This window comes from Notamacropus eugenii, chromosome 2 (genome assembly GCF_028372415.1).
Source record: "Notamacropus eugenii isolate mMacEug1 chromosome 2, mMacEug1.pri_v2, whole genome shotgun sequence".
Classification (NCBI taxonomy): domain Eukaryota; kingdom Metazoa; phylum Chordata; class Mammalia; order Diprotodontia; family Macropodidae; genus Notamacropus; species Notamacropus eugenii.
Genome location: NC_092873.1, coordinates 444178197 through 444202607, shown reverse-complemented (window position 1 = coordinate 444202607; position 24411 = coordinate 444178197). Strand labels below are relative to the sequence as shown.

Here is a 24411-nt window from a genome sequence, read left to right as displayed (position 1 = left end):
CAGGGGAAAAAATAGCGGCAAAAAGAATGACAAGCAGAAAGAGCAGAAAGGAATTTTTTTTTAATATAGCATTGGAGAAGATAGTTGGACCACAGTTTAAATCTAGGAATGACAGGCTCCTGACCAGGGTTGAGTGTTCCTAAAAAGAACTAGTAACAATGTACTTGTCTGTAGTCTTGTACATCCAATAAAAATGGCTTTAATTTAAAAAAGCAAGGGAGATATCTGACTACCCAAGAAGCTATCTGCAACAGAGAGTAACAAAAATACAGCAATAAAAACTGAGGAAAAATTCATGGGAGACAAAAATCAAAGAAATCATAAAGATCATCACAGGGTCATCAATTTAGATTTATAAAGGCCCTTAGAGATCATCTATCTAGTCCAAATCACTCATACAAAAGGAGAAACTGAAATCAGAAAAGTTAAATGAATTGTCCGTGGTCATACACATAATTAGTAGTGGAGTGAGAACTTTAACCCAGGAGGACTGATTCCAAATCAAAATTTTTTCAAAGCCCCTGACCTTTGACACATACACACAGAGGCATAAGCAATGTCACTAGTATATACTGCAGACCAACTGGACAGAGACAAGGAAACAGATCAAGATTTTGGGAAAGAGATCCCAAGTCTGGCATGAAAACATGGCATAGGAGGGATGGCAGAGTTTCAGTTATATAGGTGTCTGCTAGCGGGTTATGCTCAAACCTGAACAATTTATCACTTATTTGACCTGTCTTAATGGATTTAGATGGATAAGAATCTTAATGAATTCTTCTAAAGGTACAGGAATCAAAGAGATTCTTATATATTCTGGATCTGATTTTCATTCATTTCACTCAGTGCAGTAAATGATGATAAGCTTAGGTGACGAAGGGAAATAATCACTATTTTGAAACTTTTGATAAAGGAAAACAATACCAAGAATGATCTAAAATGGAATCTAGACTGAGGAATAACAGATTTTAAAGGGCTCAGAGTACTAAAATTCCAAAGAGGCAGGTAGCCCAACAGCAAAGGAGACCTTTCAAAAAATGAAATTCTGTAATAACAGTTCCAAAGAGAAGAAAAAGGGGAGTTTTCTAAGGAGCTGTACTATAGGAAATTCAACCATAAACTGATGTTGCCTTAAAAAAAAGAAAATCCACGTACTGAAAATAGAAGATAGGGTAAACAATGAAGAATGAATACAAATGGATGGCATGGTCCTGTAAGAATAACAGAAGCACTATACTTCAGAATGAATTCCAAGAATCTCAAAGTTGACAGGGTTGTTAGGTGGATGGAAATAATGCAGTTGAACTCATACCAAAGGAAGATTCCACTTTACAACTAATAAGTCTTTGCCTGAGGCAGTGAGGTGGCACAGGGGAGTCCAGAAGATCTGAGTTCAAATTCAGCCCCAGACACTTCATTGTTGTGTGTCCCTAGACAAATCACTTAACCTCTACCTGCCCTAGTATCCTCAACTATAAAATGCAGATAATAATAGCACTTGTCTTACAAGGGTTGTTGTGTGAATCAAATGAAATATTTGAAAAATACTTAGTATAGTGCTCAGCACATAGCAAGTGCTTAATAATTGCTTATTTCCTTCCTTTGCTTGAGGGCCTTCAATAAAGGAATATCTACTATCTCCTGTAGTAGTCACAGGGGCCGTATTTTGAAGATAGCTCTAATTACGAGGTACTTTCTCTTTACATCAAACCTAAATTCAATTCTTTGTCATTTCCACTAATTGTACCTAGCTCTGTCCCCTGTGGCCAAATAAAACAAGTTTATTTTCTCTTCCAGGTAAGGGTCCTTCAGATCCTTGAAAACAGAAAGGTATCTTGTACCCCCGGAAGGGTTCTCTTTTTGAGGCTAAACAACTCCAGTTTTTTCAACTGACACTTATGACATGAACATGGGATCCTTCTCTGACATCACTGACCTCCCCTGGCCACTTTCCCTCTCTTCTATCAAATGCAAACCAAACTCAAACACAATAATCTGGGTGGGGTTTTAAAAAGATAGAATACCGCAGGACTATCACTCACTAGTCTTGAACATTTTGCTTTGTATTGAGTTTATACTCTACTAAAACTCCCAAATCATTTTCAAACTAATTCCTAGCCATACCTCTTCCAACTCGTAACTCTGAAGTTGATTTGTTGTTTGCCAGACAATGCAACTGTGTATTGTGACTCACTCTATTTTTACTCAAGCAAGTAAAAGTGAAAAAAAAAAAAGGAAGTAAAGGTGAAAGGACACTGGAAGGGGCAAACTAATAAAGAATTTACTGTCACTTGAAAAACTTAAAAAAATGATTAAAAAGGATAAGTAATAAAAAGTAAGTATGACGGAAAGAAAGCATTAAAAACTGGGGTAAATCAAGAAAATGGCTCGAGCAGAAATGTGGAGGGAGCCAGGAATATTAAAAGGCAATGAATCCAATGCAGGGATTTAGTTTGCCTAACTATGCATAAGTCATATGAGTCCTGTTTTTCTTTGTCCTTTTACCAGTGGGAAGAGGGGAGGGAGGAAGGAGAGAAATAATTGTTTAGTAACTGGGAGAAATAGCAAAGAAAGAAACTAAGGAAGTTTTGCCTGTTTTTTGAGGGGGAAATTAGCAACTGTCTTCAAGTGTTGGAACATGTCTCAAGGGACAGAAGATTAGATTTGTGCTTCCTGGCTTTACAGGATAAATGAGAGAAAGGAAAAATGGGCAGAAACACTGGATAATCAGGTTTACTTTGATCTACAAACAATTTCCTAACAATTAAAGTGTCCCGAAGTGGAATGTGTCGTCTCATGACAACAGTGAGCCCCCCACCCCACTGCAGTTTTTTCCATTAGATGCTGAAAGATTACATGTTAATACTTCTGAAGAAAGGGTGTTTTTTTAGGTATTAGTGAAATGACCATCGGGACCCCTTCCATTCCAGACTGTGTGCTTTCATTATTTCTACAATGTTGAATATTAGTTAAATTGGATGATAAATTTAAAAAGTTCTTTTTAAAGTACTGCAAAAATGTATTCAATCCACAGTACCTGAAAAGTAAGTGCTATTTTCCAAAGCAATGTTAGAGTTCGTTCTCTGTGACTATCCACAATATCCTTGGACTGAACTGTATTACCTGTAAATAATGAGAAAGTCAGAAAAGTTATGCATAAATTTTTCCTGAAGGAAATACAAAGTTAAAATCTTATGCAGCTATTACCTTGCTCATCATTCAGGGGAACTCCATATTCTTTTAGTACTTGAAGAACAATATCGACATTGTGAATCTTCTGAAGACGACTTATTGCAGGAATCCTGAGTTTCTTTGAAAGGTTCCAGTTCTTTGTGAGAAGCTCCATGGCTCTCCTATCAATGGTAAAAAGGACGTTCACCATTAAACTGTAGGTTGTTTTTAAAGATAAGCCATGTTGTAGTTCTTCAATATGTACTTCCACATATGAGATAAAGTGTAGGAAAAGAGAGTGCTGCTTGTCATTTGTCCTTTATTCTTAAAGAGGACTGATGACATCTCAAGGATGATGTTTTGACTTGTACATGAATTGGATTTAAATGAAGCATGCTCAGAAGAGTTTCAAAGTTGTTAGCCTCACTCTCTCCTCCAGAGTCAAGACAAAAGCCAAGACAACTGGTGCCCAGGATGCGAGATAGGTTCAGGTTTCACCTCTGCCACTTCCTGAACACTCTAGGCAAATCACTTAAGCTCTATTTTCTTCATGAAAGAGATCACTGCACTCTCTGAAGTTAGGGGACCAGGATTCAAAACCCACTTCTGTTGCTAACTACAGGCATACTTTGGGGCAAATCCTCTGAGTCTCAGTCTCCTCATTTCTAAAAGGAGAGGGCTGAACTAGATGGCATCTCAGGACCCTTTCAGCTTTCAGTCTATGATGCTACTTATCCACTAAGTCACAGATGACTAAGTCATGAAAAAGTCCTCAATTTCCATCACTGATGGAGGGATTTCCCTAGCCTGACAAAATCAAAGACCCTTAGAGGAATCTAGGTGGCATAGTTGAAAGGGCACTACATTTGGAGCTGGGAAAACCTGAGTTCAGATCTGGACACAGGCACTTACTAGTTAAGTTTCCTGTAAAATGGGGATAATAATACACCTACATGCCAGGGTTATTATGAGGATCAAATGAGATATTTGTTAAGTATTTAGCATAGTTTCTGGCACATAGTAAGCATTTAATAAATGCTACCCTCCTTCCTTCAAGTATTCAGGTACACATTCACAAAATCTCTCCAATCTGTCCCTTTTAGCATATGACTATCTCTTCTGTTAAAAAAAAAAAAAAAGCTTATATGGCTCCCCATTAACTTCAGCTTAAAATACAAATGCCACTGTACTCTACTTGACACTTAAAGTCATAAACAATCTGGCTCCATCACATCTTCCAAGGTAAGTTCATATTACTCCCTCCAATCCACATTCCAACAAAACACTCCCTCCCCCTGATTTCTACGCCTTGAGGTTGGAAGCCTCAGGCCTGGAATTCTCTGCTTTCTCAACTCAGAAACTTTGAGCTGTTAGAAACCCTCTTTCTTTAAGTGTCTCAACTCAATAGGCCCTTTCTGACTCTTCCATCTGGAGGCTTAACACTGTTATTTGGCACAGTGGATAGAGCACAGGGCCTTGAGACCAAATGCCTTGAATTCAAATTGAGCCTCAGACACTTGCTAGATGACAAACCCCAAACAAATCACTTCACCTCTGTCTCTGTCCATCTCTGACTGTTAATACCATCTACCTCGCAGGGTTGTTGTGAGGATCAAATGGGATAAATTTTAAAGCTCTTAGTGCAGTACCAGGCACATCTAGAGTAAGCACCTATCAAGTGCTTTTCTCCTTCCCTAGTGCTCTACCTCCATTCATTACTTACTTCTGTGTGTACACACTGTTCCCATCAGCACTATAATCAACTTTTTGAGGGCAGGGTTTGTTTCATTTTTGTCTCTGTATCCCCAGCACCTAGGCATTTAAATAAATGCTTGGTGAATTGGATGGGATTCACTGTCTTCCTCATTGTGTCTCTGGAATATTAATTGGCCTCCTAGTTTCTAATCTTTTTTATCAAGTCATTCTATTAAAAAAACAGCTAGATAGTACAGTGAATAGAGTGATGGGCCCAGAGTCAGGTAGACTTATCTTCATGAGTTCAAACCTGCCTCAGACATGAACTAGATCTGTGACCATGGGCAAATCATTTAACGTTTTTGCTGCAGTTTCCTCTTCTGTCAAATGACCTGGAAGAGGAAATGGCAAACCACTTCAGTATCTTTGCCAAAGAAACCCCAAATGAGGTCATAAAGAGTTGGACATGACTGAAACTACCGAACAACAGCAACAAAACATCCTCTATAAAACAGCTGAAATAATCTTCTGACAGCACAGGTTTGCATATCACATGCCAGTCAAAAATCTTTAGTAGTTTCCTATTGCTCAAAGATCCAACATTTCACAACATGAAACCCGCCTGCATTTCTAGGCTTATTTCACATTATCTACCTCTCTGTACCATATATTCTATCTTATACAGAATACATATCTTACCGTACATTATACCTTACAAAAAGAAAACTTCTGAAGGACCCCTTTTATACCCTTAGGTGAAAAGGAAGCCAAGTCAAAATAGCCTGATGCTATCAGAATGTTTGGTCAGTGGCAAAAGATGCAACATAAACCCTATGGCCCTGGACCAATCAAGTCTTATGGACAGATTCCATGCCTTACGAGGAAAGAGCCAAATCTACAAGAGGTCAAGTCACACCTTAGATCCCTTAGCTAACTGAAAGCTAAACTCCAATGCCACCTCCTCTATAATGCTTTTTTTAATCTCCCTATGTATTTGTTAATGCTCTTTGCCTGCTCAAATGATCTGTCATTCATTTATTTACATGCTATACTGTAACCTGCCCAATAGAATACCGGTTCCTTAAAGGAAAGGATTGTTTCCCTGCGTTTGTCTTTTGTGTCCCCAGAACTTAACACACAGTGTCTTATATGCATACATGCACATAGAAGTAGCTATAATTTATGCATGCTAGATGCCATTTGTTGAATTTAAATGGTACAATTGTTTAACACATATCTCTAAAATTAGATTGCTTTGAGAGGAAAATAAAAACATTTAGAGTGATTTGGAAAAATAGCACACATTATGAGTCAGACGATCCAATTTTATACATTGGAACTGAGCAGAGATGGCTGACATTAAAAATGAATGAATCTAAAGCACATATTAAGTACTTATTATATGCCAAACATGGCAGTAGGTTCTAAGGATACAAATATAAAGGCTCATCCTTGCCCTAAAGGAGCCTATATTCTAAGGAGGGAGAAGACATGTATAGTGGGATGGTGGTCAGAGAAGGGAGTTATGGTCCAGGAGCAAAAGGGAAGTGCAATGACAATTCCTTTCAAAAGGTAAAGGTAGTGTTAATAACTATAGTTGTCAGAGCAAGAGGTGGAAAATGAGGGTAGGGGTAAAAATAATACATGAAGACCAATAATGCCCAATTAATCTCCACAAAATTTCACTAACTAGTGGCTTAATAGGTTCCAAGAGACAAATTAGAAAGTTCAGAAATTGGCTTCAGAATCTTTTTTTCATTTGTAAAATTCAGTAGATATATAGGAATGAGGAAATAGGGACATGAAAACAGAACCTGGAATGAGGTAATAGAGAAGTAGTTAAGGGAGCTATATTGATGAAACACTGACATCTCAGTTTTTATGTCAATAAAGCACTTAACCAGGCAGAAAGAGAGCTTCCTGCATATATAATCTGCATAGGCTGCACCAAGAACTTATACAAACTTAGAGAAACACAAGATTTAAAGATTCAGAGTGTGGAGGATGGTCCTTGGAGGCCATCAAGTCCAAGCCCTTCATTTTAAAGATGTGGAATACAAGGCCTAAAGAATAAATGACTTGCACAAAGTCACAGAGCAAATAAGCATCTGAGGCAGGGTTTGTATGCAGGTCTCCACATGTGAGATTACAAATCCAACATTCTATCCATTATACCATGTTATGTGAATTTCCATTCATATGTGTGAAGTTCTTGATACAGTCAAAAGTATATCAGGTGTTTTAAATGAAGGATGGTTACTTCACCTTGAAAAGTAAATAAATACCAGAAGCATTAAATAAGGTAACCATCAGCCTTCCCATATTTCAAAGATTACACTTGTGTAGAAAGTTAAAGTTATTTAAAAAAAGAGAGAGAAAGATACAGAAAGTTATTTTAATAAATAGTTCAGCTGATCAGACCTGTTTTTTTTTCTACCTCTAGATCATTCTCTAGGGTAAGCACGCTTCCCTGACATAGCAATTTTCTGCTATGGATGGAGAATTCTTTGCACAATAACATTCAGGGATTGCTTATCTTCTAACTTCACACACTATAGGAGTTCACTCTTAAAACAGCCATTGTCGCTAAAGAGCTTTATAAGAAAAGAAAAAGTTAAGAACCTCAGTGCATCAATTTTTTGGAAGGCATGCATGCCTCTAACTGTTGGGTGATTCCAAAATGGAAGTTAAAATACTGAATGTTAAGACAAAAGTTGGAGACAAACAGAAGGAAATTGTACTTTAGTGGAATGGTGGTTTCTGACAGATCTTTTTTCTTCATTATCCCAAATTTCTACTCTGTGCTATTAAGAACCATAACTTACACAAGACGAATTCCACATTTTAAGTCTACTGCAAGATTTGTTACAGCAAATTCAAATTCATCAAGTGGTGTTTGAATATGGCTAACAGGTAATCCCAAAAAGCCCAGGTGACGGGAAAGGTCACCTTCACCACTAAGGAAGTCTCGCGAAAAAGCCAGAAGAATCTCTTTACTAGCCTGAGGGGAAGAAAATACAAATATTTATATCTACTAATTAAAATATTTTTACAATACATATAACAATGAGTTTTAAATTATTGAAAATACACTTCAAGGTAAAAAATAAACAATATAAACAAAATTTGAAAAAGGTTAGCTATCTCATTTAAATTTCAATCATCTGTCACACAGTTCAAATCAAAACTGCATGGGGCAGAAACATTACCATATTTCTTTAATGTAGCCTATTGATTAAGTTTTAAAATCACTTGAAAAAATTGAAGCGTAACAAAAACTGCTAGGTAGACTTATACCCAAAGCAGATCAAATAAAGAAGACAAAGTCTTTTAACGTACAAAAATATTTATAGCAGCTTTCTGTGGTGGCAAAAACTGGAAACTGAGAAATGCCTGAATAAGCTGCAGAATGTGAAATACTATTGTGGAGGAAGAAATAAAATCACATGGAAAAACTTGTATGGACTGATGCAGAATAAAGTAAGAAGAACCGGAAGAATAATTTACACTCTAACAACAATATTTTAAAAGGGACTAATTTTGAGGACTTTTATGAGCTGATAAAGAATGAAATGAGCAGAACCAGGAAAACAATTTATATAATAACAATAACTATAAAAAGAAACAACTTTGAAAACTGGGAGAACTCTGATCGATACAATACAATGACCCTTCATGATTCCAGAGGATAATGATCAAATATGTTGTTCATATTAAAGAAAGGAAACAGGTTAAGATGGTAGAATGCGATATATATTTTTGTGTACAGCTCTGAGGTAATTTGTTTCACTTGGCAAGGCATAGCTGTTACAAGAAATTTTTTTTTCTTTCTGTTTTCAGTGAGATGAGGAATGAAAGAGAAAAACAGGTTTCTATTAATTTTTTTTAAATAGAAAGGTAGAAGGGTTCTACAGATGTGAAATGTTGCATGCCTTTTCAGATGAGCTCACTGTGTGGTTAGTTCTAACTATTTTACTTTGCTAAAAGAGATCTCACAAAATTAGAATAATTAAATGTTTATAATACTTAAACAAACATAATAATAATACTTTTCAAAAATTAAATAAAAAAATAAAAATACAATGATCTGTATAGTTTTGCTAAATAAAGACATAACTACAAAATAACAGTCAAAAGTTAAAATAATTTTCCCACTGATAATTCCCCAGAATTAAATGTCAAGTACCAAATTAAATGTCAAAGTCTTGAATCCACGATAGGCATTCAGTACAAATTCGCTGAATTTTGACCTCAAACCAAAATTGATTTGTTTCTAATAATTAAGCATAAAGGACAAAGAGGGTTGAAATGGTAAATAAATAAAATCATACCTTGAATTCTGCGTCTTTACAAAACAGACAAGGATCATGGTCAATAAGTCTAGATAGTTTAGCATGATCAAGAAAACAGATCAGTAGCAATAACTTTTTCAAAGTAAACCTAGACAAAGCTTCTTCATGTCCTTAAAAGGAAACAAAAATTAACAAGTTTTTCCAGTGTCTGATAGAGTAAGTACTTAAATAAATCCTTTGTGATTGAATGAGTTACTCTGAAATAACATCTTAAATATGAAAATAATTACCATCCCTATAAAGGTGAGGTACAGAAGGATGCCTGTATTCAGCTGCTATATCAGGGTTCCAAAGTAAACGATTCAAAATAAATATGGCCAAACCCGCAACATCACTGTTATTTTCCAAAGAGATCAATTCTCCGAAAACAGTCTGAAATAAATATTGGGGATTTTTAGCTCTTTTAAATTTGTAACCACTCTGCACACCAAGTACTTCAAAGTACAACATGCTACCTAATCTGCAGCCAACTTTTAGTACATCCCCATTTTAGCAACAAGCATCTCAACTTTTCATAATAAAGTATGCATTCCTCCTATCCCCATCAAAAAAAAAACAAAACAAAACCCAAGTTCTGAGTTTTAAACCCTGAGTTATTGTATGTACTTAAATAGGAGACCAAATTATGTCACAGGACAATAATATACAAAACATAACCTTTGGCTGGGCAAATAATAATAGTAAAAGTGTGAAATATGAAGTATGTGGTTTTGAGTACTTTTTTTTTTTTAACAAATGGAATGGATCTTTCTAACAAAATCTGAACCTTGTATTCTACAAAATAATCACTCTTCCTAGGTACATGTTTCCTAGGTATACAATAATTTTTATCCTCAACTCTACTAAAATATTTGTTATTACAGTTTTTGATCTATTCAATAATGGATACAAATAAAATACAAAATTTCCCCCCAAAATAAAACAACATACCTCTAAACCTATACGTAGCCACAATGGATTATATGATAACAGCCAATTAAGGATTTTCTGTCGTTCCCCTGAAATGTTGTGAAAAAGCAAACAAGCTTCTAAATCACCAAGATGAACACTGTAAACTGTAGGACTACAGTTTAATTAATGAAATTAACTATAACTTTTATAAGAAAAGCAAATTTAAAAAAAGATTTATATATGTTATAAAATACTTGCAGAATTTGGCACTTGAAAAAAATAACTAAAAAACTTTAAGCAGCGAAGACATAGCATGTTTAACTATGAAATGAATGTATAACATTAATTACTAATGATTCATTTATTAAATCAGGGTTTCTGCAGTCTTCTTACCCACATCTTTCCAGAGATGTTTATCCTTCCGAACAAGTAACCGTCTAGCTTCAATCTCAATTTCTAGCTTTCTAATAGCTTTAACCATTTTTTCTGATGTAAACAAATGACAAGCTTTACGGCGTAATCTATTCAATCTACAACGAGCAGTATATGCTCTGAGAGACATTTCATCTTTTGTAGGTGCTCTTGGAACGCTTATTTTATAATGATTCTCCACTCCCAAAAGAAGAGTAACAGCATTTACTGTCAAAAGAGAAAGGAAACACATGCCTGGTTAGCCTGTCATAACAAAGTTATATGGAACTGGAGTTTTAATCTTTAAGTAAACTAAAGTACTTTTAAAAATATTTGTCAAAATAACCTCAATTTTTAGATGGAAAGAGTAATGGTAAATAGTAATTCATAAATAAAGAACAACATACTACAAGCAGTAGCAGCATACAGTTTCTACAGTTTTAATACAATAAGTGTAGTTAGGAAAACAAAAATTAATATAGCAAGAACTACTAGAATGTGATGCTTACTCAAAAAGAAGATAGTTTCAAATTTTAAATTCTGTTAATTATAAGCACTTAAAATATTTAATAAAACAGAACAACACAATCTCCTATAAGAACCCTGAGAGATGGTCAATACATCGTTGCTTGAACAGTGGTATTAACAGAGAATTCATTTTTTAAGAAAAGCCCATTTCCTTATTATTCAGGTCTAATTAATAGCTTTTGCTTTTATATCATCTTAATTTCCTAACTCATCTCTTATAACAAATAGTTCTTTAAAGAAAAAGCAGGTGAACAAAACCAATCAACAAGTTAATCATACCTGACAGGCAATAGTCAGCACCCATAAGTCACTATCTTTGCAATGAGGGAAGGGATAACAGTTCTAATTATTTTTTTCAAATTTATTTATCTGTTTTCAATTTTCAACAATCACTTCCATAAGTTTTAGCTCTAAACATTAACGTATTATTTTTCATGCTTCGTCAAAATTTTCTGTCCTATAAGTTATGTCCATTAGTACTAGGTCTTGCCTTTATAGCAATACAGGTTTGAGTACATAATCGCCTATCCACATGAAAGCTCTTCAAAAATATGAAGATGATGATCATGTACCCCTAAACATTTTTCTTTTTCAGGTTTAAACACTTAAATTACCCTAAACCATTCTGCATATGGCATGATATTCAGAATCCCCACCATTCAGAATACCTCAACATAGGCTAAGGTGTCAATGTTAAATGTTCTATCCATAGGCATGCAACTAGCGTCAGACAAAATTCAAACTCATGCTGTTTCTCATTCCAAAACCAACACTCTTTGCATTAACACCACAGGCCCCCTAACATTAGAGATATGATTTGACAGGGAGAATATTAACTATCATGAACTAGATACTATATTTCTAATAAGAAAGATTACAAAGGCCATGAGACTTCATGGATTGGGTGACATTGAACTCTGGGTTCAAGTACCACCTCCTACACATACTGGCTATGTGACCTTGGACATATAACCTTAACCTCTCCGGTTAACCTTAACTTCTTAACCTCTCAGAGTCCCAGGCCACTTTCTAAAAGTTGAATGAAGCTGCACATCTGCTTTGGTAGAAGTTTCTAATTTGGAGCCCCCTATACCAACAAACTCAAAGATCTACAAAACAAGGAAACATCAAAACTAGGGGAGGTGGGGAGGGACGGCGAGGAAGAAAGGAAAGGGGTAAGGGGAGGAGGAAGGAGAATAGTGGAGGGAAAGAGGAAGATGGACAAAGATGACAGCAGGGTTCAGTTTGTTAGAATCCAAGTTCAATTTCTGGCAAAGCAGAATCATAGTTAGCACAAAAGAAACATGAGATGTACAAATTCAGAGCATGTCCATCACAGACGTTCAAACAGAACCACTTGTACCCAACCTGTGACAGAGCCTTCTGAGCCGCACTCAAACACACTGCACCGTGCCCCCAGAATCATGACTCTATTGGTCTGCTTCCAGTACAAAGGATGAACCACAAGCTCTTCCTAATGTGTCCCAAGAACACACTAAAATTCTACCTTCTAAATGAAGCTTTTCCTATTCTCCCTTAATGCTAGTGCCTTCCCTCTCGGATCATCTCCAATTTGTCTTCTGTATCATGTTCTTTGAACATAGTTGCATGCATCCTGCCTCCTTCATTAGACTATGAGCTCCCTGTAAGCACAGACTATTATTGCCTGTCTTTATATCTAGGTCATCTGAGTATTTCGGTGCTGATACATTTCTCTTAACTTCAGTCAACTAAAATTCATCTTTCTTAGTACACGTTATAACTTGTTATATATTTTATATTAATTTAAAAATAAACTGTAACGGAATTTTTTTAAAAATCCAATGGAAAATTACATATTCATATTAAAATTACCAGTTCTTAGAGAAAATATATTTTAATAACAGAGACATATATGATACTGTTTTACCTTGGGAAGTATTTGCTTTTACAGTTAAGTCATCAGGAGTTAGAATGAAATTTAACCACCACGTGAAGCCTTGTTCCTGCTTTTCCTTCCAGCGCTCATCATAAAACATGTTTCTGGCAGCAAATGGCAGGGGATGCCTAGGAATAACTAAAAATAAACCTTTATTATATAAAATGGACATTTTTGTTCAAAGTAATATGTATGAAAAAGAAAGCAATGAGACATAAGACATTATATTAAGGAACAAAAATAATTACGAGATTGTCTGATTCACTGAAAAGAGTAAAAAGGAATGTCAAGAAAAATTGCTAATGTTAAGAACTATAGAAGCTTTTATTAAAAAACCAGACTTGCAATTTGATCCATGTACAAAGCTCCAAGTAAAGAATTTCCTTTATTAATGCAGATCAACAACTGTTCTGCACCTAGGAGCTTGAGTTGCCTGGATCAGGGAGAGGGTGACTTGCCTTTGAGACTGGTGCTTTATATAGTATACCACACTTCTCTGATAGCAGTATTAGTCCTTTTAAAATGGGAAAGTAGGAACAACACTTTTCAGTTACACTGCCAGATTTCACAAGTTAGGGTAATTTTCTTCATAAATGATTAGTAGCCTATAGAAAACAATAATCTTAATTGGAATTTCACTATGTACCTAAATCTTTTCATGACTTAAGCTAAAATCTACCTCAATGATAAATTTATCATTATGATTTTAAGAAACTTTCCTGCAAAAAATGAATATTTTCTACAACCCCTAACAAATAATTGGACACAACATCATTTAAAGGGCTGGTGTTGGGAGTCAGAAAAATCAAAGTTCATGGTTTGCTTCTGATGCATATTAGCTGTGTAACCACAGGTATGTTACTTAACTTCTGAATGTCTCAGGAAACAAAGACTAAATTACAGATAATTCATAAATGAACAAAACAGTGGAAGGGGAACAGTTAAGTGGCATAGTGGACAGTGTTGGGCCTGGAGTCAAAAAGATTCCTCTTACTGAGTTCAAATCTGGCCTCATTAGCTGTGTGACCCTGGGCAAGTCACTTAACCCTGTCTGCCTCAGTTTCTTCATCTTCAACACGAGCTAGAGAAGGAAATGGCAAAACCATTCCATGATCTTTGCCAAGAAAACCTCAAATGGGGTCACCAAGAGTCAGATAGGACTGAAAACAAGACTGAACAACCACAATCAGTGGAAGAAGCTTCCATAACTCTAACTTCTCTACAACCTGGTTTCCAGCCTCATCATTTAACTGAAATAATTCTCTCCAACATCATCAGTGATGACTTAATTGGTAAATGGCCCATGATAAACAAAAATCGATTCTTATCCTTCAATATTTTTCTGAAGCCTTTGAAACTAATAATGACCTTTCTCTTTTCTAGATATTCATGACACTGCCCTCTACTGGTTCCCCTACCTTTCTGACCACTGCTTCTTATCTCTTGCTGTACTGAACGTCAGCTCCACTAACTGTGGGTGCCCCTCAAGACTATGTCCTAGGTCCTTTTCTCTTTTCCTTCTGTGCTTTATCACTTGGTGATCCCATCAACTCCTATTATCAGATGAGATAACAACAGTAAAGCACTCAGCGCTATGCCTGGCACATAATGGGCAATTAATAAATGAATCCTTCTCTTCTTGCCTCCCTCTCTTCCTATGGGTTCAATCATCTATATACATATGATTCTCATTTATTTATTCCTCTTGCCCTCCAGTTTTGCAGTACCAGTTGTCTACTCAACAAATCAAATTAGACGTCCCACAGAAATCTCAAATTAATATAGCCAAAACAAAACATCTTTCTTCTCAAATTCTCCCCTCTTCCCAGCTTCCCTGTTACTGCTGAACCATCATTCTCCCACACTCAGGCCTTGGAGTCATCACTTGCATTCACTCCACATACCCAATCTGTGACCAAGTTTTATTGTTTCTACCTTCACAATATCTTTTACATATGTCTTCTTCTCTCCCATTACACTTATACATTATGTCAAGAATCAAATATAAAACTTCCTATTTGATTTTTAAAACCTTTTGTAACGTGATCTTTTTCTATCTTTCCAGGCTCCTTAAATATTTCCCTCTTCTACTGACCCTCCTAGGCCATCTGAATCCCCACTTTGTGCCTTTTCACTTGCTGCCCTTCCTACTGAGAATACTCCCCCTTCTCAGCTCTTCCTCCTGGCCTTCAAGACTCAGCTCAGAATCTTTCCTGGTCTTCCTAATTGCTAGTGCATTCCTTCTCAGATTTCCTTCCACTTAAGAGTTACTTATCTTATATATGTACATAGTTGTTTGCATATCGTCTCCTCCATTTGATTATAAGCTCCTCCTTGGCAAGGAACGTCTTTGCCTGTCTTTCCATACTCAGAACATAGCCTAATACTTAGCAACTAATAAGCACTTAATAAATACCCATTGACTTACACATCTGAATTTTCTTATATGGATGAAATAACACATCTAAACTCCTACACTTCCCAAAAAAGATTTCAATCAAATTACCTGTCTTTAATGGCTTTATGAAAGTCAAATGGGACTGTGCCACAGCAACAACAGGCTTATTTACTCTGTTGATGACAAAGCCAGAAGTACCACATGCCGAAGAATCTAAAACATATTATTTAAAATCAAAATTAATGATATAATCAAAAACTAAACCTCAAAGTATTTGATTAGTAAGGAGATAAAGACTTTTAAAAATCAATTAATATGCAGTGCTCTGCAGTTAGTTGTAGTAAAACTTATAATTCCTATACTTACCAGTTCAATTTCTCATTTGCAGATTCAGACAAAAAACTTATTGTCACTACAACTACCAAGTGGTAGTCACAATGCTAAGGACTACTAGCACCACTATCCCAAAGACACAGAAATCCTGAATACAATAAACATCTAGTGAGCACCTGTGGTATACTGGGCTCTGTGCTAGGCTCCAAAGACACAAGGACAGAAATGAAAGGTCCCTGCTTTTAAGCTTACATTTTATTACAGATAAACACCCCAAAATCTTAGGATCATAGATTTAGAGATTGAAGGAACTTTCTGAGGCCATCTAGTCCAATCTCATCATTTTAAACATATGCATATAAATATATAAAAATATATGTAAAGTAAATGCAAAATAATTTCTGAAAATGGGAGAACTTAACAATGGGGACATTATTAAATGCTTTTTATAGAAGACAGCACCTGAGCTGCGTACTGAAAAGGAAGCTAAGGGATCCTATAAGGTGGGGAGGGCATGAGTATATCTTGTGCAAAAGCACAGAAGTGAAGGATACAGAAAACAGTAAGTGGGTTAGTTTAACTGGAACATGTGGTACCAGTGCTGATGTGATCAACCTGGAAAGGCGGACTGAAGATAGACTGAAAAGGACTTTAAATGATGGAAAGAGCAACTAACGTTTTGTACTTGAGGCAACAGGGATCCACTGAAGCTTCTTGAGCAGGGGAGGGACAGGGTCAGAGCTGCACATCAGGAAGATTATTTTGGAAGTGTGGGGAAAATGGACTGTAGGGACGCTAGAAGCAGCAAGATTAGTTACGAGGGATTGCCATAAACTAGGGGATCAGCAAACAGGAACGGAACAAGGGACCGCAGACATATTGTGCAAGTAGAATTGGCAATGGGGTATAAACGCTTGCTCTTGAATCTGGGGAGGCACGCTAACTCTAATACTCAATACCTGTAAAATTTCAGTCAAATCACTTTCTCTTACATTCGTAAAATGAGGAGGTTGAATCATATTGGTTCTAAGGCCCCTTTTAGCTGATGTCCAAGAAAGATTTACAAATTAATGTGGAAGTAAAAAAAATTCTAGCTCAACAATATTTAGGCAGCTTAGATTTATTCAGTGAAGAAAAAGGGAAAATATATTCTTAATAAGTTAACAGCTTAACAGAAAAATAAAGTTAGCAAGATTTGACAAAGAACAAGTGGTTTCATTAAATATATGAGGGGGGAAAAAAACCACAAGACTGAATTACAGTAATACCCTTTACAGGTATAATATAGAAACTACAAGCAAATTTTACTAAAATCCCTAAGAACAAAATCCAAAGGAATTTTCTCTGGTAAAGTTTTTTTAAAAGTATGTTTTTATTCCATTAAATAAATTAAGCTCACCAGTTTTCTTCTTCCGGTTTTGTTTCTCTCTGACACTAACATGTTTTGAGGCTGGCGATCTTACAATTGTTTTTTTTGTTTTCACAACAGTCAATGCTTTGGATTTTGCACAAGAAAAATGGATTCTTTTGGTTTCTCTCACTTCCATATGTTTATTAGCTGAGTCCAATTCATTTACATCTTCCAAGGTTCCTTCACTTTTTCTTTTCTGGCCAACAAAAGCACTTCCAATGGAAAATGAATTTACTTTATCTTTATAAATCTTTGATTCATTTACAACTGGATGTATGTTTGGAAGGTGAGCATGAAATGTTTCTGTTTTGTCACAATCAGTTATTGTACTAGTAAGACATCGTCTAGATTTTGGGTTATGTGTTCCAGTGCTCTTTCTTTCAGAACACTTGGGTTTACTTTTAGTAACAGTAGTTGAAAGTATTGGACGTCTCTTGGGTTGTTCCTTGAAGTTACGTGCAGGATTTTTCTGAACAGCAGGAACCTTATGATTCTCATTTGAAGGGCTAGAGTAATTTAATTTAATTTCTACTAGTTTGGTTTCTCTAAGGATACCATTTGGAAAGACTTGATCCTCAGGCATAAACTGTAACACTTTACTGTTCTTCCAATTAAGGGATAATTTTGAAATTGGAGAATTTTCATTTGGTAAAGGTAATTGTGAAAATTCAGGTGTTCCCTGAGATGTATGTAACTCTGCTATATTATTTTTTACAAACTGATCTGGTGAGAGAATAGGATCAACTAACACTGGTTCTAGATCTTCCTTTAGCTCATAACTATCAGTTACAAAGGAATCTGGACTTAAAATTGTCCTCTGAAAAAATGGTTTGTGTATTTCACATATTTTTTGTGACTCAAAATGTGTATCTTTTGAAACATCCTTCATGAACTGATCAGGTGAAAGAACTGCCGTAGATTTTAGATCTTTATTGGCCAAATAGTTATCACTTACAAAAGAATCTGGACTTAGAAAAGGTTTTTGGTTTGGCACGTGTTGAGCTGAAGAATGTTCTGGAGTAAAAATAGGTAATTTTATATTATTGAAGTCCAGGTGATGCTTACCACCATTTGCTTGTACTGATTTAGTTATGGTATTATATATATTTTTACTAATTACTTCCTCATTCAAATGAAAATCTTCCAAAGGGCTAGTATCTTGTGCTTCCTTCAATAATTCTGGTGCATGAAGAACAGTATAGGTGGTAGATCGACTAACAGAAAGTGGAGTGCCAATCTCATTGGAGCTTTTTTTAAAAACAGGACTAACGGGTGACACTGGCAATTTATTCTCGTCTGTATTTAAAGAATTACTTCCCAAGAGGGAACAGTCTTCCAATGCAACCACATTTTCACAGGCCTGTAACGGGCTTCTAAATTTGTCACTCTTTTGAGACACATTAAAGGCACCATTAACATTTGTATTATCTGAATGCCTTTTAGAAAGCCTTGAGGAAGATGAAATATCCTTCTTTTTAACAGTATCCCAAAGACTCCTCTGAAAAGAAAGCAAAAGATTAGTTAGCTGATAGATGAAAGTTAATTTTTAACAAAACATCTACCATATAAAGCACCTAATAAGATCATATTTAAAAAAAGATATTAGGATATGTAGGAGATATTTAAGATAGACAAGATAGTCCTTAAGGCAAGAAGATGATAATTTAGGTGTGTTTACTAGGGTGGGGGGGAAGGTAGTAGGGAGGTAAGCTATATCCAGATTATAAACAGAACACATAAAACTATATAAAAGAGCTATTATTTATATATATAATTAATAAGTTGAAAGTAAAACAAATACTATTTTCATAGTTTAAAATATGATTACCTTTTTCTTTTTTGGCTGTTCTGCATTACCTAATAATATTGCTTGATGTTTCAGAATGTCATTCACAAGAAAAGTTACCATCTCTCGTACTCTGCCTTCTTTGAATGGTGTCCAAGTTATAGAAACAGAAATTCTTTCTTTAGACTACAAAAAGATAAGAAAGAATGCTACATACTGTACCTAAATAGAATATCAAAATTAGACAGATTTCTTTAATGAAAGAAGTTACCATTACTTTCATTGTTGCTGATTTTCAATGAAGATGAAGAAAAAACATTGTTACAGATCCTAATGGCAAATTCAGGAACATAATAAACAAATATCATGTTAAAACTGCTGATGGAAGCAATAACCAGATTATTTCTATTAGAGTTTAAAGTTGTTTTGTAAGTTTTAGGTGAATATATAAATATATATGGTATGATCTTCTACTTCTATTTGTAGCGTTCAGTAGATTGAACTATTCTGATATCTAATAAGACTAACTGCCTGAAGCTTGAATAGCTTTACCTAAGAAAAACATATTTAAATAAATCTAAGGTTGTGTTGCATAATTCATGACTGATTATTATCTTCAATTTTGTCTAATATTTGAACGTTAGAGCAACTGTGAAGAGTCTGTGTACTTAGCATATGGCAAACCATATTTCAGTGCTTTTACTAAAGGTCTCAAGAGCTCTTTTAAAATTGTTGCTAAAATTTAATTCTGAAACAAATTATAACAGTTTTCATAAACTCCTTCTCTTATTTTTTTCAGGCCAGTAATGAGTACCCTTTTTATGAGTCAAATTCATTAAATAAAAAGTCAAGAGAAATGGTAAAGAACTCTAATAATCTTTCTTTCACCAATAAACTTTACTCAAAGATTTATTAATTGCCTACTACGTGCATAGTGCTAGAAATATTCTTGAGGCATGGTTATAATGTCATTTGTCTCCCAGGCCCCCCCCACTTAATATGCTGTAATGACTTCCTATTGCCTCTAAAATCAAGCAATCAATAAGTATTTATTAAGCACTTACTGTGTGCTAAGTGAAGGAGATACATAGACAAAAATGGAACAGCACCTTCCAACAAGGAGCTTATACTCTAGCATAAACTCTTCTTTTTGGAATTTAAAGCCCTTCACAATTAGCCCCATCTACCCTTTTGGGTTTATTACACAGAAGTCCTTTTCCCAAACTCTACAGTCCAGCCAAACTAGTCTCCTTGTATCACCTTAAACACAACACTCCATCTTCCATATTTGTGCTTTTGCAAGAGCTATCCTTCAAGCCTGGAATGCATCCCCTTCCTTCTCGTTTCTGCCTCTTAGAATCTCTAGTTTTCTTCAAAACTCAGCTGAAGTCCCAACTACCAAATCACATTTTACTTCTGTGTCGAAGAAGCAAAATGGTGTGTTAAAGCCCTGACACACACTGCCTAAGTGACCCTAGGCAAATCACTTAACCTTTCAACAAACTCAGGAAATTCTCTAAGTCTACAAGTTCCAGAGTAGTTGCTGGTCTACAATGGTAAAGGAAATTTATTAACTAGGAATTTCAGAGTCAAAGATTCTAAATCCAAAGATTACGTACCTACTTAATATATTTCTAAATGTAAGCTGGGGGCTACAAAGGCAGAGGCAAAATAGCCTGAGTCTTGAGTTTACATTCAAAAAGCAACATATAAACATATCTATTGATATATACAAAATATACAGAAAGTGATTTGGCGGGGTAAAGCACTAGCAGCTGTAAGAATCAGGAAAGGCTTCATGCAAAGACCGATATTATACAGGTATGGCTAAAAAAAGAAAAAAGAAAACTCCGAGACAGAGAGATTTAGGGAGAGGGAGAGAGAAGGAGAGATAGAGTGAGACAGAGAGAGAAGAAAACTGTTTTATATTTGTCTTTGTATCCCCAGCAACAAGCATGGTACTTCACATGCAATTGATCATTAACAAAATAATTATTACTTGATTTTTAGTTTGTATAAAATAGTCCCAGCCCTTTGAGATCTTATGTTCTGTTAGAGGAACACAATTTGTACACATTTTAGTGCAAGAATTTGATAATGGAGAGAATGCTAATACCAGGAGGGAGAAGGAAAGGCTAGTTAGGGTATGAGATAGCATTTGAGCTGCACCTTGAAGGAAACTTAGGATTCAAAGAGACAGAAGTGAGGAGGGAAAGCATTCTAGACGCTGGGTGCTATGAAGGTGGTGATAAGGGTGACAAGGCAGAGAAGCTTTCTTTCCCAGCTATCACTGCTGATCCATTTAAGATAGTTCTACCCCATCTCACTCTACCCTCTCTCTCTTTCCATTGTGCCCTATGGAATATGGTACCAAATACACTACTATATTAGACCTTTTCCCTCATGCTTCTTCCATCTTCCTGAAGTCACAAAACCCTGGGTTGCTCCCCTATGCCAGATGTAGTCCCCCTCACTCAGGCTCTAAACCATAGGGTCAGGAAGAATAGATCTTGCTCCCCACTGCCACTTCCAGACCTTCCAACTTACTACTTCACTCTCAACAGATATGGTACTTTCTAATATTCAATCTTTTCCTCTCTACTGGTTCATTCTCTGCTGCCTAAATAAGCCTATCTCCACTATCCTTTTAAAACACAAAAAACACCCTCAGTGGATACTATCTTTCCTCATTTTCTCAGTCACAATAATAAAACACTGTCTGTACTCATTACCTTCACTTACTCTCCTCTGACTCAAATCTCAATTGCTGGCAAAGGAGCTTCTAATGACATCACTCCACTGAAATTGCTCTCTAAAATTGGCAATGATCTCTCAAATGCCAGACCCAAAGACTTTTCTTACCACTTGTCTTCCCTAAAGACTTTGACACCCCTGAACATCATACTCCTGGATACTCCGTCTTCTCTGGGCTTTTATAATACTACACTTTTCTGCTTCTCTTCCTACTTGATTTGACTGCTTCTTTTCAGTCTCTTTTGTTGGTTTATTATCAATATCATCTTCCCTAAACTGTGGATGTTCCCCAGTGCTTTGTCCATAGTCCTCTCCCTACATTCTCTCACTTAGTGACCTCATCGGTTCCCATGAGTTGAAGTGGCACCTCAGTGCTGATGATTCCCTGATCTATAATTACAGTATCAGTTTCTCTCCTGAGATTCAATCCCACATAACCAACTGCCTAGTAGACATTTCAAAGAGATTGTCCCATGATATCTCAAATTCAACATGTCCAAAAGAGAAGTTATTATCTTTCCCCTATAACCTATCCTTCTAAACTTCCCTATTTCTCTTCATACCAACTCCTGCCTTTATATTTGGGTACTTAATTTACAAATGTTTCTTATTCTCAGTTTCCATGAACTGCACCTTCATGTACCATACCATCTTAGCCACACAGAGGGATGGTTATATTCCCTAATCTAATCACCACCTAAAAAATTCTCTTCCACAAGCCATAACTCTAAAATTTCTCTGACCATAACTTACCCTTCCCTTTTCTCTATCCTCATATACCTACGCCTATACTCTATCCTTACAATAACTTCCAGCCACTGTATACATACTCCCAATCTTTGCTCTTGTTTCAATTTCTTCCCTTCAATATCTTGATCATATACAAACCAATTCAACTTTATACTACCCTCTGTCCTTAAGCCCCTGGCCCACCTTGTCCTACTGCCATTCATCTCTTTCCAAAAGGATTCATTTTGCTCATCTGAAAGAATACAATAATACAATGATGCTTACCAGGTCCAGTACAAATTATGCTATGACCCTCAAATGAACCCTCATTAGTACATATTAATCTACTTATGCCTACCTGATTTACTCTCTCATACTCCTTACGGTCTGTTTCAAATCTTCCCTTTTTTCAAGTCACCTATAAATACCACTCCTGCCTCCTCCCTGTCAGCAGTCAACCCCAAAGTACATATTTCACTAAAAAAAAACCCAAAAACAAAAAAAAAAAAACAAAAACAAAAAATACAGTCCTCTTTTGAGTCCCTTTTACTTCCCAAAAGAATCTCTCCCCTTTGCTCCCATTTTGGAGGAAGAGATGGTCCTTCTAACAAGACTAATTCCTCTACTTGTGCCTTGATCTTGTCCTCTACCAGAAGCTTGCTCTTGAATCATCTCTAATTTTCAACCTCTCCTTATCCACTAATTCTTTCCCAACTATTTACAAACATTTCCAGATTCCTCCCATCCTTAAAAATCTACCAATACCTAAAGCAATCAATCCATTTCTCTCCTTTCACCACCAAACTCCTAAAAAGCTGTCTAAACTTACTTCTACTTTGTCATTTACCACTCACTTTTCATCCTGGGTATTTTCTGTCTTTACCATTCCATGAAAACTTCTCTCCAAGAAAATAATTTCTTTATTGCTAAATCCAATGGCTTTTTCCGAGTCCTCATCCTTTTTGACATCTCCCTCCCTGCAGCATTACATTAACGATCATCTTCTTCTGGACATTCTCTTCTCTCAGTTTCTGTAACACTCTTTTGTTGTGGTTCTCCTAGTTCATGTAACAGCCCATAAGTATGGGTGTACTCCAAGGCTCTGTGCTCTGTCCTTTTCCTTCTCTATACTCCTTGTACTCATCTCCTATGAGAAATCTCATTGGATCCCATGAGTTCAATTATGAACTCTACTCAGATGACCTCCCAGATTTACTTGTTTAGCTCATATGTCTCTCTTGAGCTCCAGCCCAACATTTCCAAATGTCGTTTCCAAATTTCCAAATCTTCATACTGATGCTGAATGTCTCACAGGTAGCTCAAATTCAACACTTAAAAAACTGAATTTACTCTTTTCTCCTAAACACTACCTTCCTCTCAACTTCTCTTTTTCTGTTAGTCACCACCACTTTCCCCAGGCATTAGATTCACGGCCTAGGAGTTGCCCTCAATTCTTTACTTAAATTTAACCCTCCTCACTCCCCCCATCCAAGCAGTTACCAGATTTTAGTAATTCTACTTTCACAGTTATTTCTTGCATCTAGTCCTTTCTCACTACACCATATATACTCCAGTTTAAGCTCTGATTGCCCCCTTGCCTAAACTACTAAAATAGTGTCTTAACTAGTTTCCTTGCAACCAATTTCATCCCTCTCCAATCCATCATCCACAATGCTGCCATAGTGTACAGGTCTAGCCATGACTCTCACTGCTGAACAAACTTCAGTGGCTCTCTCTTGCCCCTAAGATAAAATACAAACTCATCTCTTTTTTTTGGAACTTAAGTCCTTCACAATCTGGCTCCACCTTATCTTTGCAGGCTAATAACACATTGCTCCCTCTTACAAGGCCTATTCACTGAATGAGTGTAATTTCACTCAAAGTGAGAACCTGAAAAGACCTTAGCCTAAAAGGGCCAGGGTCTCCTATTGCATCCTGGGCCATCTCCAGTCATCCTGATGAATATCACGCCACTGAACCCAGATGGCTCTGGAGGAGAAAGTGAGGCTGGTGACCTTGCACAGCCCTACCTCC

General features: G+C 36.1%; 1 protein-coding gene across 2 annotated transcripts in view; it reads right to left on the bottom strand.

Annotated features, from left to right (window-relative positions):
- The window catches only part of ASPM (assembly factor for spindle microtubules), a 68123-nt gene that overhangs the window by 39877 nt on the left and 3835 nt on the right, over positions 1 to 24411 (bottom strand). For both annotated transcript variants that reach the window (XM_072648311.1, XM_072648312.1), the window contains exons 2-12: positions 18937 to 19080; positions 17097 to 18606; positions 15473 to 15577; positions 12958 to 13104; positions 10503 to 10748; positions 10149 to 10216; positions 9449 to 9590; positions 9198 to 9328; positions 7692 to 7867; positions 3208 to 3353; positions 3038 to 3123 (exon numbers count right to left, since the gene is read on the bottom strand). In XM_072648311.1, the coding sequence (XP_072504412.1) occupies positions 3038 to 3123; positions 3208 to 3353; positions 7692 to 7867; positions 9198 to 9328; positions 9449 to 9590; positions 10149 to 10216; positions 10503 to 10748; positions 12958 to 13104; positions 15473 to 15577; positions 17097 to 18606; positions 18937 to 19080 (2901 nt within the window). The remainder of the gene's footprint in view (positions 1 to 3037; positions 3124 to 3207; positions 3354 to 7691; positions 7868 to 9197; positions 9329 to 9448; positions 9591 to 10148; positions 10217 to 10502; positions 10749 to 12957; positions 13105 to 15472; positions 15578 to 17096; positions 18607 to 18936; positions 19081 to 24411) is intronic.